This window comes from Paroedura picta, chromosome 17 (assembly GCF_049243985.1).
Source record: "Paroedura picta isolate Pp20150507F chromosome 17, Ppicta_v3.0, whole genome shotgun sequence".
Classification (NCBI taxonomy): Eukaryota; Metazoa; Chordata; class Lepidosauria; order Squamata; family Gekkonidae; genus Paroedura; species Paroedura picta.
In genome coordinates, this window is record NC_135385.1 from 20,935,164 (window position 1) to 20,950,591 (window position 15,428).

Below are 15,428 nucleotides of genomic sequence, written 5' to 3' on the forward strand. Positions count from 1 at the left end.
CTACTTTCGGTGGCATGGGACCACCCTGAATCTTAGCCAGAGGACTGCCTCTTTTATTACATTCCCCGGAGAGCACTAAGATCGTAGGACCAAAATTTGCTCAGGGTCCCCAGCCCCAAGGAAGTAAAAATGGCCTTAGTCAGGGCTTTTTTCAGCTTTGGCCTGGCCTGTTCTGCCAGGCCTACGGTTGAGGTCCACCATGCGGGCTCTGTTTGCTCTCTGGTTTCTCATTTTCTCTCCCTCCTACCCCCCCCCAGTTTAACCCTTTGCTCTCCATGTACAGGGTGAAAGACAAAGTCTCCCCCGGCAAGCAACCTCTTTGCAAGATAGCTACCATAGCCATAACCGGAGCAGCCAAAGCCTATCGGAAAGACACCTGCATGGAAGGAGACGGGTGGAAGACGGACGTGGAGAGCTTCGGGCTCTGGGGTGGGGAGGAGAAAGTGGGGTGAGGTGGGGGGCTGGGTATCTGCAACATGCAAGAGCTCAAGCCCTCCCCCCGTTCCCCAGAGTGTATTTTATTTTTTGCTAAGGGTTATACAGACACGTTTTCTTCACTGGAATGGAGCCCGTATTTCTTGAAACGGGGCGCATTTGCATTTTCATGTCAAGGACGGAAAATGCTGCGGAAGGGTCGGCTTGAGCTGCCTCCTGCGAAACCCCTCTCTCCGGCAAACCATCCAACCGCATAGTCTTAATAAAGCTTTTATCACACCGAAAAAGAAACTCGGCGCAGTTTATTCTGTGGTCGCAGGCTGCTGCAGAGAGCAAAAACGAATGTGGCCGTGTTTAAAAGGGATATAAAGGAAAAAAACAAATAAACTGGATCCTCTCCATTGAGGACTGCAATCTTAGGCAGAATTCTTCCAGTCTAGACCCACTGAAATCATGGGGCTTTGTCTGGAATAACTCTGCAAAGGATTGCACTGCCTGTCCCCAAATTCCTGCTGTGCGTGTGTACTCACAGGAAAGCTAGCTTGGCGGCTTTTCCCTCCCCCTGCCGCAAAAGCCGGTTCTGAGCGCGAAAGCTTGTTTTTATATGCAATTGCATTCCAGTGATGCAATTCTCAACTGACCTAGTTGCCAAGCTCTTAAACCGCTGAGCGAACTGGTGCAGAAAGAGGGCAGAGGCTTGACTTTCCCCAGCGTCCTTCGGTGCCCAGCTGGCACGGTTTCTCACGGTGAACCAAATGGTCATCCGATGCATCCTTTTGTAGGGGTCAGGTCTATTCAACACAGCGGAGTTTTCACTGGAATAAATGTAGGTAGGCTCGGGGCTTTCCGACAGACCCACGCACACAAGATATGGAGTATTTACAGCCATGTTGGTCATTTCACTCATGGGATATTTATAGCAGCAGTGAAAATGGGACTCACTGCTGAGTTGCCCTGTTCAGGATGGCCCCATACTTGGGCATCCTAAACAGTTGCAGCTTTCTAAGGTCATTGACTTAAGTCACTATAGAAAGGTTTAACTCTGTTTAGGATAGATAATTTTGTCATCTTTAGCCATTCAGGAAATACATTTGAATCCTGTGCTCTGCCATGGAAACTTGCCAGCCGAACTTGATCTAGTCACACTCTCAGCCCAGCCTACCTCTCAGGGTTGTTGTGAGGGTATGAAACACAGAGGAATTACTTTGGGGGGAAGGCAGGTATAAAGGAAGCTAAATAGGTTTTGCAAAAACACACTTTAGTAATGTGTAGGACCTTTCCTGGCCAGCCCTATACACTTCTTACACAATCAACCCCAATCCCGTTGTACAACCAAAATCATCCTTCCCTGCACATTGACAGAAACTAGTCTTTTTCGCCCGCGCAGGCGCACTGCGTAAATCTCACCCTCATCCGCCCGTACTGCAAGCGCAGCGAGAGTCGCCGCGGCCCCTTTCCCACGCTCAGACCTTGCGCAGGCGCACGACGCCTCTCCCCAGGGCTCTACGCGTGGGCGCGCGCTGAAGAGCACGCTCCCGAGCGCAGAGGCGGGCCTGACCGTTGGGGGCGCAGGTGCCGCGCGTGCGCAAACAGCGCGGGAGGCGGGCAGGGAAGCCAACGCGCACGCGCAGTGGCTCCCCCTCCTGTCAGAGCCGGGCCCAGTCCGACAGCCGCGCCTTCGTCCATTCTCAGAGCCCCGCTTGAGGCGGAGTCGCGTTGACTGCCCAGAGTCCGCGATCGCCCGCCTCCCTCAGCCCCTCAGGTGAGTAGACGGAAGGCGGGACTCCGCTCTTCGGGGTCCGGAGGGAAGCCCCGCCCCCAGGGATGGAGGGGGGAGGGGGCGGAGGGGAGGAGCCCCTCCCCCCCAGGCCTAGGCCCGAGGCCTTGTGGGAGTAAGACGGGGCTGGGGGTAAGTAAGAGGTGAGACTCGGATGTGAGGGACCCGGCTTCGGATCACGAAGCACTCTGGGGGACCTTGGGCCACTCACTCTGCCTGCCTGTCCTGCCTTGCGGGGTTGTTGTGAGGCTAGAACGGAAACAGGGTGGGGGAAGAACCATAGAGGTTACTTGGCAATTGGGAGGTGGGCAGTCTTTCAGCTTAATCAGGATAAAAGGGGGGAGAGAAATAATCTAAACTGCCCCAGGATCTTTGGAGGAAAGCTAAGTTGTTCTGTTTTGCAAAAGCAAAGATGGATTTGTTTTGTTTCTGAACACGCTCTCGTGTGTCTGTGCTTCTCCTTGGGGGCAAATGGTTGTGGCCTAATTGCATATTTAAAACAGCTTGAAAATAGAACTAGACCTTCTACATCCCCCTCTCCATAAATTATGATTCCCCCTATTCCTCCTCGTTCTAGAGGGGGAATGTATACGAAGTCAGGGCATTAGCCCATCTTGCTTGGCCTTATCTACTGTGACTGGCAGAGCCATTTTCCAAAACTGGTTTATATCCTGCCAACCCCACCCAGCCCTCTTCCTACACCGACTGATTTCCAGGACGCGACATCACCTCCAGTTTAGTTTCTGCTCCAGTTGGCAGAGAAGAACCAACAATGATTGCCTATTTGTCTCTCTCTGCCCACTTCCTCTGCCTTTTTAAGGTTGTAAATAGGGGGCAATGACTTGGTTAGTTTTGAGTATGTGGTTGCATAAAACACCATGAATGGCTGTCTGCCAGCATAAATAATATAGCGAGTCGATACTTGATTAGCCGAAACCAAGGAGGGAGGCAAAACACCCCATTGAGAGAATTAGCACATCAAATCGAGTATGTATCATATAGACTAATATGATCGGAAATCTTCTAATTGTCCTGAACAGAGCTCTGTGCAAGGTGATCACCTGGGCAAGATCAGTGAGGAATGTCTACAAGGATCTAAGTAGAACAAAGGATTCCTTGTAGGTTTTGTTTTGCTATTAAAGCAGTGATGGCATCTAGTTCATACTTAACAAGTTTAAGGATTTGTTCCTGGAGAAATTCTCAAACAGCGAGAGACTTTTGATTAAGATAAGCTGTTTTGTGTCCTGTAGCTGCTAGGTATCGTGCAATAGCCAGTTTACAGACACCCCCCCTCCCTGAAAAAAAGATAAACAAAATCAAATCCTTTCAGCATTCCTTCCTGCTGAGTGCCAGCCGGAGAATCTGCAATTCAGTTTCCTCAGGAAGTAATGTAGAACTCTGATTCAGAGGTTGCTTATATATTGCATTTATCAAAACACGTATCTCTTGCCTTTCCTTTTGATGCAAGGTGGCTTAGAATGTTAGTGTTATGGCAAGAGAACCTACAGTGGTGAGATTGAGGGGCAGAAGTGGGCCATAAAGTCCAGGTGTAATTAGCATTTTTCACAATAATGTCCTTTTGGGAAAACTGTGTTTCTCTTGAGATCACACACATTTACATTTGATTAACACTCTTAATAGACTAGCCGTTCTTCACAGTGGCAAGCATGCATGTTTAAGTCACTGGCACATAGAACGGAAGAAACAGTGACTTGTTCTTAGCTTTCTTCAGGTTTTCATTTCGATTCTAGTTTCGGCCTTGCTCTGTTGTCTACCCCTGCACAAGACACAGCTATTCCTGGGGAAAGTATTTCAAGATGCGGTTATTAAGTCTCTTTTTCTTCCGTGCACACGATGGAGAAGCATTTTTATAAAAGCACTTGCTCCATGATTATACAGTGCAGCTGGAATATTGGGGAGGGGTGTCTTGTGCTTCAGTAATTGTAGCATTTTATAAGCATTCCATTGTTTCCTTGTGCTCCTCACGTCTGGTTTCTGTGCACATTCCAGACCAGGAGTGTCACTGATTTTGCAAACATACAAAGCTGATTCAGTTCATTTGACTTTTCAGGTGTGGTCACTCATCTGGCATTTGTTTGGCTAGGAAACTGAATGCCATTGTTTCCCATGGAGCTGCAATTTCGAGTGCACAGGACAAAGTCATACTTCAGACTCCTGTGCATCAGTATCACTAAATAAGGAATGTCAGAATTATTTTCCAGATTAAAAGTTGGCACATCCCATAAGTGCAAACAGTCCCGAGAGTCTCCTGTTGGCCACAACCCTGATTTTACTTGAATAGACTTAAATTCCATTGAACTCATCTGGATGCTGCAGACCCAAGCTAAAAAGACTTGTCAGTTGATATAGCTGCTCTGTTTGAGGGTGTGTTTGACAAAAACAGTGAACTGGTGAGGTTCCAGTCCATGTTCCCAATAAGCAGACTTCATTGAAAAAAGGTTCAAGAACAAGCAAAATGACATATCCAGTTCTTTGCCAGGACTGAAGCATGACTACACAAGCACCCCACCTACACACACCGATTCCAACTTCAGGTGCAAAAACTCCTGAAGATATCCCCTCCCGTTGCTTTTCATGCCGAAACAAAACTAGCTGCCAGACACAGCTGCAAGAACACGGAGATAAGCCCTAGACAGATTTACCACATAATGGAATGACAGAGGTGGTAGATACCAGGCCCTCACCCTCACCTTCTGAACCTCCTTTGAACTGATTCCAACTGCTAGAGACCTAGGCAGGCACTAACAGCCCAAAAAGCCAAAATGGAGTCACAATAACGACAAAAGCATGTGGATAGATGGTTCTGACACTGGTCCTGACTGCTCTGAGCCATCAGAAGTTATATGCTGTTAAATTAATTTCTTGTTATGGTTTCAAATACAGCATTCAGCATCTTCCTAGCTTAAAGCATCGCTTTCTTTCAGCTTCCTCCCTCTGAAGACCACCCTTTGACGAGAATGTCTCTTCATCAGTTCTTACTCGAGCCGATAACCTGCCATGCCTGGAACAGAGACCGAACTCGTGAGTCTTCCTGCAATTGTTATTCACATTGGCCTGTGAGCTGTCAGATGCCACGTAAAAAGAGCATTCTGACACTAGAAAATTGCAGGGGTTCTCCCAGAAATGCTTTAATCATATTGGCAAGTGGCGTACTTAACAATCACAGTCTACCCAGGAAATCAGTTGAGATCAGGGTACTTCTCCTGGCCCTGTAGCTGCTGCCTCTGACTGCTCTACCCTTATCAAGGTTCAGCCATGAGATAGCCATTACTTCCAGGTCTGTGTTTGCTCTCAGCTTAGCATGAAAATGTTATCTGTGTACTCCCTAATTTAAGTGTTTTTCTTTTCCCAAGCTGGAAAGGTGACTCATATCTATTCCTGTAGACCTGGGATAGATCTTGTCGTTAATTCTTAATTTTTTTTAGCAAGACAATGCTTTTAACGCTACCTGGTCTGTCGTCCTTGCAGAGATCGCCATTAGCCCCAATAACCACGAAGTTCACATCTATAAGAAGAACAGTAACCAGTGGGTGAAGGCCCATGAGCTGAAGGAGCACAATGGGCACATCACAGGTAAAAACCACAAGAGCGGAATCAGACAGCTCTGACTTGTGCAGAATAAGAAGCCTCTTCCATTGCCAAGAACCTGGCCTTCATTGTTCTGGATTTTCTGGATGGTAGAAATCTAGCAAAGGGCAAAATGGAGCCCTGCCTTGTAGGGCTTCTTCCTGGCGGCTGTCCTGCCTTTAAGCAGAAGGAAGAGCCAGTAACTCTGCTGGGGGAGAAACTCTCACAAGAACTGTGACAAGTTTCAAACAGTGACTTTTGTCTGGGAGGAACATGTCTTGCATGCACATGCTCTTTGGGGGGGGTGTCGTGGCTTGGGGGCAGAGCATATGCTTTGCCATGTGGAAGGTCACATATTCGGTCACTTGGCATGTTCACTTAGAGGTGTAGAAAAGACCATTCTTGGGCTGGAAGCTAGGAGAGACACTGCCAGTCCGAGGTTACTAAATCGGATAGCAGAGTGGCGTGAATTGGTATTGGCATCTGGCAGTTTCGCAAGCGCATGGATAAGGCCGATGCTGTTGTGGGAAACTTACGGAGGTGACTTGGGCCAGAACCGGACCTTGAGTTGTGCTAAACCACATTCTAGTGGTTTAAGTGGCAATGAGAAGCTATCCAGGACTATGGTGACTTTTCCCTCCTAATCCTGCGGGAAGCCAGTTTAGCAGCTCGAGAATCCAGCCCTTTCACTGCCTCCCCCCTCCCTCTGCTCTACTCCGCCGCTCAGGCAGAACATGTGCACATTAAAATCATGCGCCATGAGCAATAACAAAAGGCCCTGTCGCCATGAATGCGTTTGCCATCGTTAACGTCTTGCAATCTTTCAGACTTTAACCTTGTGCCTGTTTTCTTTTCAAATCCCGGGCTCTTATTCAGAAAATTAATGTAAAGCTATTAATATTGCATGTTCTTTAGCACAGCTTCATTGTTTTACGCTGCCTGGCAACTGGGGCGTAGAGGGGGAAATTGAGAGAAGCTCACGTAAGGCTCCCTTTAAAACAACGGCTTTGCACAAATATAAAAGTATTGGTATTTTATTGTGGATGACATGCTGGGACTTTGATGCTTTGGGCAGAAGGCAAGGTGACCCCGTTTTACTCTGGACCGCAGATGTGGGAGAGTTCTACAGTTCTCACATCAGCGATGTTGCTTTTAAATTAGATATAACCCCTCACTGAGACCAATGGGTTTATTCCCGTATCCGAAGTATCTCTGCCCCTTTGCTATGATTGGCTTCCGTGTTGGAAGCTCCCCCTTTTCCCAATCAAGAATTAAGGATTAAAAAAAGAACAAATGAACACCAGAGAACTTAGGTTCTCAGGCAGTGATTGGGGTGGGAGTGAGGAATCCTAAATACAGGACTTAACATAATCCTTGTCATCTTGACTGTGTACAAGTTTAAGGAAACAAAAGCAGCAGAGGTCTTCATTAAAATATGAGCGGTGAGGTAGGGAGAGCAGTTTTTCATTCGGTAGTAATTGCTCTGCTTTACTTCTCAGCTTTAGGCTGTGATGTTCAGGGCTTTTATCATGGAGATCTCTTGTTTAAGGCCAAGCAAGAATATAGATTTTTTTTCTTCCTTGATTGTGTTGTAAGCCCTGTTAGGCTTCTGGAAGAAGGAATAAATACTTTCCCTCCCTCCGCAGTTATCAAATCAGGCGCTGGCAAAATAAGTTATTCTGTCGCTTCCCATCATTCCCTATTTTTTTACAAATGTGATTCAATCCCTGATTGAATCTGCAGATCCCGTAAATTCAAGATGCCCATGAGTAAGCCAGATATTTCTTTGGCTAAATAAATGGCGTGCGCTACAGTAGAATTTGCAAGATAGAGACTGTAAATCTTTCAACGGGAGACTGAAGGTCAAAGCAGCATTCGGGAGACTGGGAAATGTGCTTCTGCATGGTGCAATGGGACCAATGGGGAGCTGACAGCCCCAAACCAAGATGTCTTCTCCCTTGCAGGGATCGATTGGGCCCCCAAGAGCGACCGCATCGTCACCTGTGGCGCCGACCGCAACGCCTACGTCTGGAGCCAGAAGGATGGCGTGTGGAAGCCGACTCTGGTCATCCTCAGGATCAACCGAGCCGCCACGTTTGTGAAGTGGTCCCCCCTGGAGAACAAGTTTGCCGTGGGAAGCGGGGCCCGCCTCATATCCGTGTGCTACTTTGAATCGGAAAACGACTGGTGAGCGGGCGGACATCTGAGCGGCTTCTCCAGAGCTATTTGGTGCTGTGATATGTGTGGAACGACAAACGTTGCCTCCTCTTAATTAGACAGTTAGCAGTGCGGCGTCTCTCTTGAGTAATAGGGCATCTGTGGCAAAGCCGGCATTTTGGCACTGCTGTCGTCGTGCCGCCTGATGCAGTGATCTCAGGCTGCTTTTGCCTTGCCTCTTCCAGGTGGGTGAGCAAGCACATCAAGAAGCCCATTCGCTCCACGGTCCTCAGCCTTGACTGGCATCCCAATAATGTCTTGCTGGCAGCTGGCTCCTGCGACTTCAAATGCAGGTAAGAGAAGCGCCTGCGATAGAAGAAGAAGGAGAAGAGTTGGTTCTTATAGGCCGCTTTTCCCTACCCGAAGGAGGCTAAAAGCAGCTTACAGTCGCCTTCCCATTCCTCTCCCCACAACAGACACCCTGTGGGGTGGGTGAGGCTGAGAGAGCCCTGATATCACTGCCCGGTCAGAACAGTTTTATCAGTGCCGTGGCCAGCCCAAGGTCACCCAGCTGGCTGCAAGTGGGGGAGTGCAGAATCGAACCCAGCATGCCAGATTAGAAGTCCGCACTCCTAACCACGACACCAAACTGGCTCTCAGTGGAATTGGGTCCCGGTACCAGTGGCCAGGCAACACAGGGCTTGCAAGCGTGGTGCCACCAGCTACAGGTGGCAAGACCACGGCAAGGGTCGACTTCTGAAGGGGGAATGGATGTCAGGGACAGCTTTGGATCTGCCTTCGGATTCCGGGCAATTACCAAATAATTTTTCTTTACTACTGTCTTTATTTTTTTTAAGAAGCATTTTTGTAACGACTAATGCAGCATCCTGGTAGGGAGAAGGGCGGATAGGGAAGGTCAAAAGGCACGTAGGATGGGAGGGGCCAAGGGAAGGAAATGGTGGGAAATAGAAATGGCAGTGCAAGTTCAGACCAAATGTGGAGGTCCTTGCTTTGTGCTTCTTGCCTATTTCAGACAAATGAAATTCTTCACCCTTTATCACTCCCACTGCGACGTGCAGAATGGTCCTATTTAGAGCAGCATAAGTAGGGTTTGAAGGACAGACACTGGGCTGTATTCAGACTGGATTTCCTAGTGGCAGAAGGGTGCTCACTCAGAGCACAGCGCCTCAGGGGAAACCCATGTTGCAGAGCCCCCCCCCCCCCTCTTCAGATTAAACAGCCATGCAGTGACGATGTTTGTTGTTGGCTGTGACTCTTTTTTAAAAAACCAAATAATCTCTCCCCCCCCCCCTCGAAATATGCATTGAGCCGTGCAGATGGCAGAACAGCTGTCCTGCACCGGCTTCTGGCTGGCGTACTAAGCAGCTATTATAACGGCGCATTTGTGACCTCACCAGCGCTTTCCGTGGGAACAGTCACGTACGCTGTGGAGCGGTCGTTTCCACGCTGCATTCCAGGCTCCCCTCCCACCCACCCCCAACCTGGAGTTAGGGCTCTGTGACATAGGAGAACAGTCAAGGCAGTCCAGCTGACTTCTTCACTGTCCCTGCGTATCCCACTGACGGTTCTGCATGCCTGCTTGGAATGAGAATCCAGATGCCGATCTTCCACGGCAGCAGGCAGTGGGTAGGCATTAGGCATTGGCTTGGGTGTGTTCAGGATCACCTCATGGGTTTCTGGGGGGCAGCGATGAGGGCCGACAGCCGTGGAATGGGCCCTAGAATCCTGCACTGTGTCCTGAGCAGCTCCCAGTGCCGATATTCAGGGGTTCTTCTCCAACAGACAGACGGTTGTGGGAAGGATTCCCTGCAGGCAGAAAGCTCCAAAGCTTTCCCCCTTAATATGGTTGCCAGCCTCCATGTGAGGCCTGGAGATCTGGAATTACAGCTAATCTCTAAGCCACAGAGGTCAAGTCACCTGGAGAAAATGGCTGCTGTGGAAGGTGGGCCCAGGTGTCGTAATATTAACCTGCTGAGGTCCTCCCCTCTCCAAAGTCTACCTTCCCCCCCCAAAAAAATCTCCACATACTTTCCCACCTACAGCTGGCAGCCATATTAATATGAAGGTGATTCAGAGCAGGTTCAGATGCTATGCGAAGGGACCTGAAAATCCCATTGAGGGAGTTGTAGCACCTGAAGCTCAGGTGGGAGAATCTCACATTTAGATGCTCCTCCACGATAAAGTCACCCTTCAACATACCTAATATTGCAAGGAAAAGACAGAAGCGTTTGGGTTTTTGTTTTTATGACAAGGGACTAGTCAGTCTTGTGTCTCTCCCTGCCCTCCTTTGAATTCTTATGCTCCCATTTCAAGATGTGCTGGCAGGAATTGTGCAGGTGGAACCACAGAGCACAATACCCCCCTGCAAGTGGACATCTCCTCTCCCCTTCCTCCTGTAGCCTTCTACTTAGAGATGCAGTTTCTGGGAGACTGCACTGTCATGCTATCCATGTTGGGCCTTCCTGTCTCAGTGTAAGCGCATAAATACACCTGGGGCTCTGCAGAGACAAGTCATCTCTCTTTGTGCATTCCCGCCTCTTCCTTTGCAGAGTGTTTTCGGCCTACATCAAGGAGGTTGATGAGAAACCGGCAAGCACCCCCTGGGGCTCCAAAATGGCCTTTGGGCAGCTTATGGCAGAATTTGGTGGCGCGGGGAGCGGCGGATGGGTCCACAGCGTCAGTTTTTCCGCCAGCGGCAACCGCCTCGCCTGGGTCAGCCATGACAGTACCGTATCGGTCGCGGATGCTTCCAAAAACATGATGTAAGTCCCTGAACAGAGTCTTGGGGCTGGTGGGCTTGAAGAGCCTGCTTGATTCATGCATGATCTAAATATTTAGCGTAAACACACAATCAGACACCTGGTCTATCCAAGTCAGTATTGTCTGCTTAGACTGGCAGTGGCTCTCCAGGTTCTCAGGCAGAGAAAGACCCTTCCCATCACCTACTGCCTGGTCCTTTAATTGGGAAATGCCGGGGACTGAACCCGGGACCTATACGGACCATCTGGTCTTGTCAGCCAGGATGCTAGCAAATGTTGGTAATCGCAGCTTCCGCTCCATGCTGTTAAATGAGAGAGGCTTCAGTAACAAGATGTCATTGTGTGTGTTTTTTTCAGGGTCTCGCAGTTGAAAACGGAGTTCCTTCCACTCCTGAGCGTGTCGTTCGTGTCAGAGAACAGCGTGGTTGCTGCCGTAAGCATCCTCTTTCTTTCACTTGTCGCCCTTTCTGAGTCTTACCAGCAAAGAGAGTTGACGTCACACTCTTGACGTTCCAGCTCCCCCAAAATCACAGGGCCTTGAATGAAGAATGATTATAGTACAATTCATATTTGCTGGCCTAGACCTCCACAGACATTACGCAGGCTTTATGCAGAAAGCACAACCTACAGAGGAAAGCACCAAGACAGATTAGGTGATACGGTGTGCAGTTAGCCATCACTTGTGCAGCCTCCAAGCACAGAGGCACTTAATGAAATACAGGATGTAGAGCTGCCTGTGTTTCAGGCCTTGGTTTATACAAAAAAGGCAGAGGGGTGTGCCTGATTTTCTTTGGGTGCCAGGCACTTGGAGTTAGAAAATGGTGTCTATTACACTAAGGTGTAAGCAGACTGGCGTGGTTACCTAGCGGCGAGTCAAATATTATTTGTGGGCACCTTTTCCTTGAATTTTTGGGTGTCAAAATTTAGGCCGCAAACTTCTCAAGACAGATCCGTCTCCTGTTCTGTGACGCATTGGTGGTTCTCGCTCATCAAAGATGAATTCAGTAGAGGGATTTGAAGGTAGAATATTCTGGGAGATCCTTATGGGTCAGCAAGCAATAGTGGGCAGTTACTCAGAAGTTAGGAGACTACAAAGGAGACTATATAGGCTAGATATCAGGGAAAAAAATTTCACCGTCAGAGTAGTTCAGCAGTGGAATAGGCTGCCTAAGGAGGTGGTGAGCTCCCCCTCACTGGCAGTCTTCAAGCAAAGGTTGGATACACACTTTTCTTGGATGCTTTAGGCTGCTTAGGGCTGATCCTGCGTTGAGCAGGGGGTTGGACTAGATGGCCTCTATGACCCCTTCCAACTCTATGATTCTATGATTCTACAAAGTCATCTGAAGGCAGCCGTTTGGAACTAGCTGAGCCCGGCTGAAGTCGCACCCAATGCTTGATTCTTCAGAAAACGGATGATTTCCCCCCCCTCTTCTGGTGGCTGTGCATGAGGCTGTCAATGCTTTGTCCCAGGGCCATGATTGCTGCCCGATGCTCTTCAACTGTGACGACCGCGGCTCCCTCGCCTTTGTCTCCAAGCTCGACATCCCCAAGCAGAGCATCCAGCGCAACATCTCCGCCATGGAGCGCTTCCGCAACATGGACAAGAGAGCCACCACCGAGGACCGCAACACCACGCTGGACACCTTGCACCAGAACAGCATCACGTAGGTGTCCGCGGGGATCGGGCTGCACACAACGCCTCCCTAGCGCATTTTTTTCTCTGGCGCCGAAGTTTATTGTAATAAACCGGCTTTCCTTCGCCCTTCCCCTCACCCGCTGTGTTTTTAATTTTTCCGCCTGCAGCCAAGTGTCCATTTATGAGGTGGACAAGCGTGACTGCCACAAGTTTTGCACCACCGGCATCGATGGAGCCATGACCATCTGGGACTTCAAGGTATGTTCGAGCCAGGCATCTGAGCCCCAGCAGCATCACTGCCTTATCTCTTGGGGGGGGGGTCAGAATTGGGGTTCTGGGGACAGAACAACAGCTGTTTTTTATACCCCGCTTTTCACTCCCTGAAGCAGAGTCCACACGTTGGCAGCCAGGAAAACTGATGCTGCTACTATTTTCTCTTTATATAAGCATGCACGGTTTCCCTTTTGTTTGGCATCATTCAGAAATATTTGTCAGCTGCGGAGGGCAGCCAGGAGCCGGACAGGTCATCGCAGGCCTGTCCTGCAGACGCAAGAAATTCTTATTCAGCTCCCTTTGAGTCTCTGAAACAGCCAAAAGTATTGTCCATTTTAAGTATTGCAACCCAAAGAACTGGGAACTTGTGCATTCTTCCCCCACCCCATCAAAGCTGAGTTTCCCAGCTGGCTTCTGCACCCAGGGAGTGCCCTAGAATTGCAATCCAGCTTTAGCGAATGCTTGTTTGATCTCCCCCCTCTTTTCTGCCCCAGACATTGGAGTCCTCGATCCAGGGCCTGCGGATCATGTAAAGGAGCCTTTCCGTTCTCTAGCAAGACAGCTCGCTCTGGCGCCTGCACAGACTTGAAAAGGGATGGTGAAGATGGGTCGCTTTGAAGCACTGAGAAATTGACAACTTGACGGATTTTTATTTGGGGGGGGCTCCTCTTTTTCATCCCCCCCCCCCCCCCGCCGCCGCCAGAATGGTTTGGTGAAATGTGTTTGGTTTGCAAATCAGCTGTGATTTTGTGGTATATATTTGGGTTCTTTTTATTATTATTATTGTTATTGTTGTTGCTGGTTGTTTCATTCCGTTCTTTGCCAAAGCTGCTCCTGCAAATAGTTTATCGAGGGAAGTGCGAATCCCTAACGTAATGTGGGGGGTGTTGTGTAAACTGTCTGCTAGAAAATTAAAAAAGAAAGAAAAAGAACGGACAAACGTAGCGTTCAGTCGGTCCCGCAGTGGCAAAATGATTCCGTCTGTCAGGAATCTGCCTGTTCCCTACAAAGCCACGAGCATACAAGTCCTGCGATCCTAGAGTGACAGCCACAGAGAGCTCTCCATTCTGTTAAAGATTGGCCCACTGTGGATGTCCCCTTGCCCTGATCTCTCTGAAATTCGGAGTTCCAGTTTCCAGCTGTTGACAGGTCCGTCCTCCATAAATATTTCTTTACATTTTAATTTTCTCCCAGTTGCTCTCAGCTGTCTCCCCCTGCCCTCCTGCAGAATTAATATCGTTCGGCTGGGCTTACTGCTGGAAACCAGCATCCACCATATGACCAGCCATCTGCGGCTCAGGAAATCCGCCGTGCTGAGACTCTCTCCTCCCTGCCACTGGGAGGTGGGGGAAACACGATCAGTGGTGGTCCTAATTCCACGAGGACAGATTGGGGGTGGGGGGAAGGCCTTGGACATCTCTGCCTACAAGATGAGAGGCTGGTGATGGAGAAATCTCCCTTAAAGCTGCAGCTCTTGGCCTGCCAGCAAGGGCGAGATAAACAAGGCCTTTCCTCTAGGAACAGGCCTGTAAGCTCTCTGTGCGAAAACAAAACCAGATGAATTCTGAGTCTTATTTAAAGTGACACCAATCGAACAGATTTGCACCACTTTCTCTCGTGTTGCTCCAGTTTTTGAAACAGTTGTATACAGTTGTACTTGCTTTGCTCAGCAGAGGCAGAAGGCGGGTGGGTGCAGAGATACGCAAGGCTCAGAAGCTGTGCTCACAACTAATGCAAACTGTGTTCTGAAACTTCTTTCACGCCCCGTATCTGCAACCCTGAGAACTAAGAATGTGCTCATTTTTTTTAAGTGTTGACGTTGAGCTGCTCAGGAAATCACAATGGGTGTCCCTCTTTGGAGGGACTTAGTTTTCAACCCGTGAATTAACCCTGAAGCCTAGGACAATCCCAGCTCCCTGTAAAGTTTGTCAGACCTGTCCGACAGAGTCCTGCAGACAAAAGGCTCGAGCCCCCAGGTTGTTTACCGTGGTTTTATGCATCACAACATTGTTTTTGCTTTCTCCTTGTCCCCTTCTGTAGATTGTCAGTGCAAGGAGGGGCAGACAGGGGATGAGATGGTGGTGGTAGTCCAGGTTCCTGTTCCTCCCAAATTTTATTTTCACTTTTTAATAGGTCAGTAAGTCTAAAGAGCAGAAATTCCCAGGCATAGCTCAGAATGGCCTCTGACCTCATCTGCTATATATCAGTGTTTACCAGTGACTTGTGATCTGCATACCAGTGTATAATAGTGACTCATAGATCTGGCAGTGAACTGTATCTCTAGCACCCTTCCCCCCCCCCCCCACACACACACACACATTTTCTTTGAGAGCTTCCCTTTTGTCCTCCCAGCAACCCTGCGAGGTAGGTTACACGGACTGACTTCAACTGGCCCAAAGTCATCCAGCAAGCTTTCATGGGCAGTGTGGGGACAAAACCTGGGTCTCCTGAAATAGCTGTGACATACTGATTGAGACTCCAAAAACCCTATCTGACCGTGCCTGCAGAGGGGAGAAGGCAGGATTTCACTGTGTCAGTAGCATTTCCCTCTGCAAAACTGCTGCATCTCCATGCTGGCCCTGATGCATGCACAAATATGGTAAGCTCTAAGTGCTGGCAGGATGTGTGTGGTTTCTCAACTTTTTAGAATTGAGTAAGAGGGCGGGAACAAAACGGCTAGCCCGGGGTGATTGCAGCCTGCCTCTCACCCCAAAGGCTATTGCATGCTGGTCAGCTGACTGCAAATTCCACCTTTCTGAATCAGTGCCGGTTGAAGAGCTGC

The 15,428-nt window shown here is 49.1% G+C and overlaps 2 protein-coding genes across 3 annotated transcripts in view; both read left to right on the plus strand.

Annotated features, from left to right (window-relative positions):
• Positions 1-726, plus strand: part of MYH16 (myosin heavy chain 16) — a 30,660-nt gene extending 29,934 nt beyond the window's left edge. For both annotated transcript variants that reach the window (XM_077316602.1, XM_077316603.1), the window contains one exon: positions 284-726. The gene's annotated coding sequence lies outside the window, so the exon portion shown is untranslated. The remainder of the gene's footprint in view (positions 1-283) is intronic.
• Positions 727-2,018: 1,292 nt separating this feature from the next.
• Positions 2,019-13,578, plus strand: ARPC1A (actin related protein 2/3 complex subunit 1A). Its single transcript, XM_077316591.1, has 10 exons — positions 2,019-2,197; positions 5,158-5,254; positions 5,702-5,806; positions 7,765-7,987; positions 8,203-8,310; positions 10,528-10,740; positions 11,095-11,170; positions 12,208-12,401; positions 12,541-12,631; positions 13,141-13,578. Exons 2-10 carry the CDS (start codon positions 5,191-5,193, stop codon positions 13,177-13,179), a joined length of 1,113 nt encoding a protein of 370 aa, XP_077172706.1. The 5' UTR covers positions 2,019-2,197; positions 5,158-5,190; the 3' UTR covers positions 13,180-13,578.
• Positions 13,579-15,428: the final 1,850 nt, after the last annotated feature.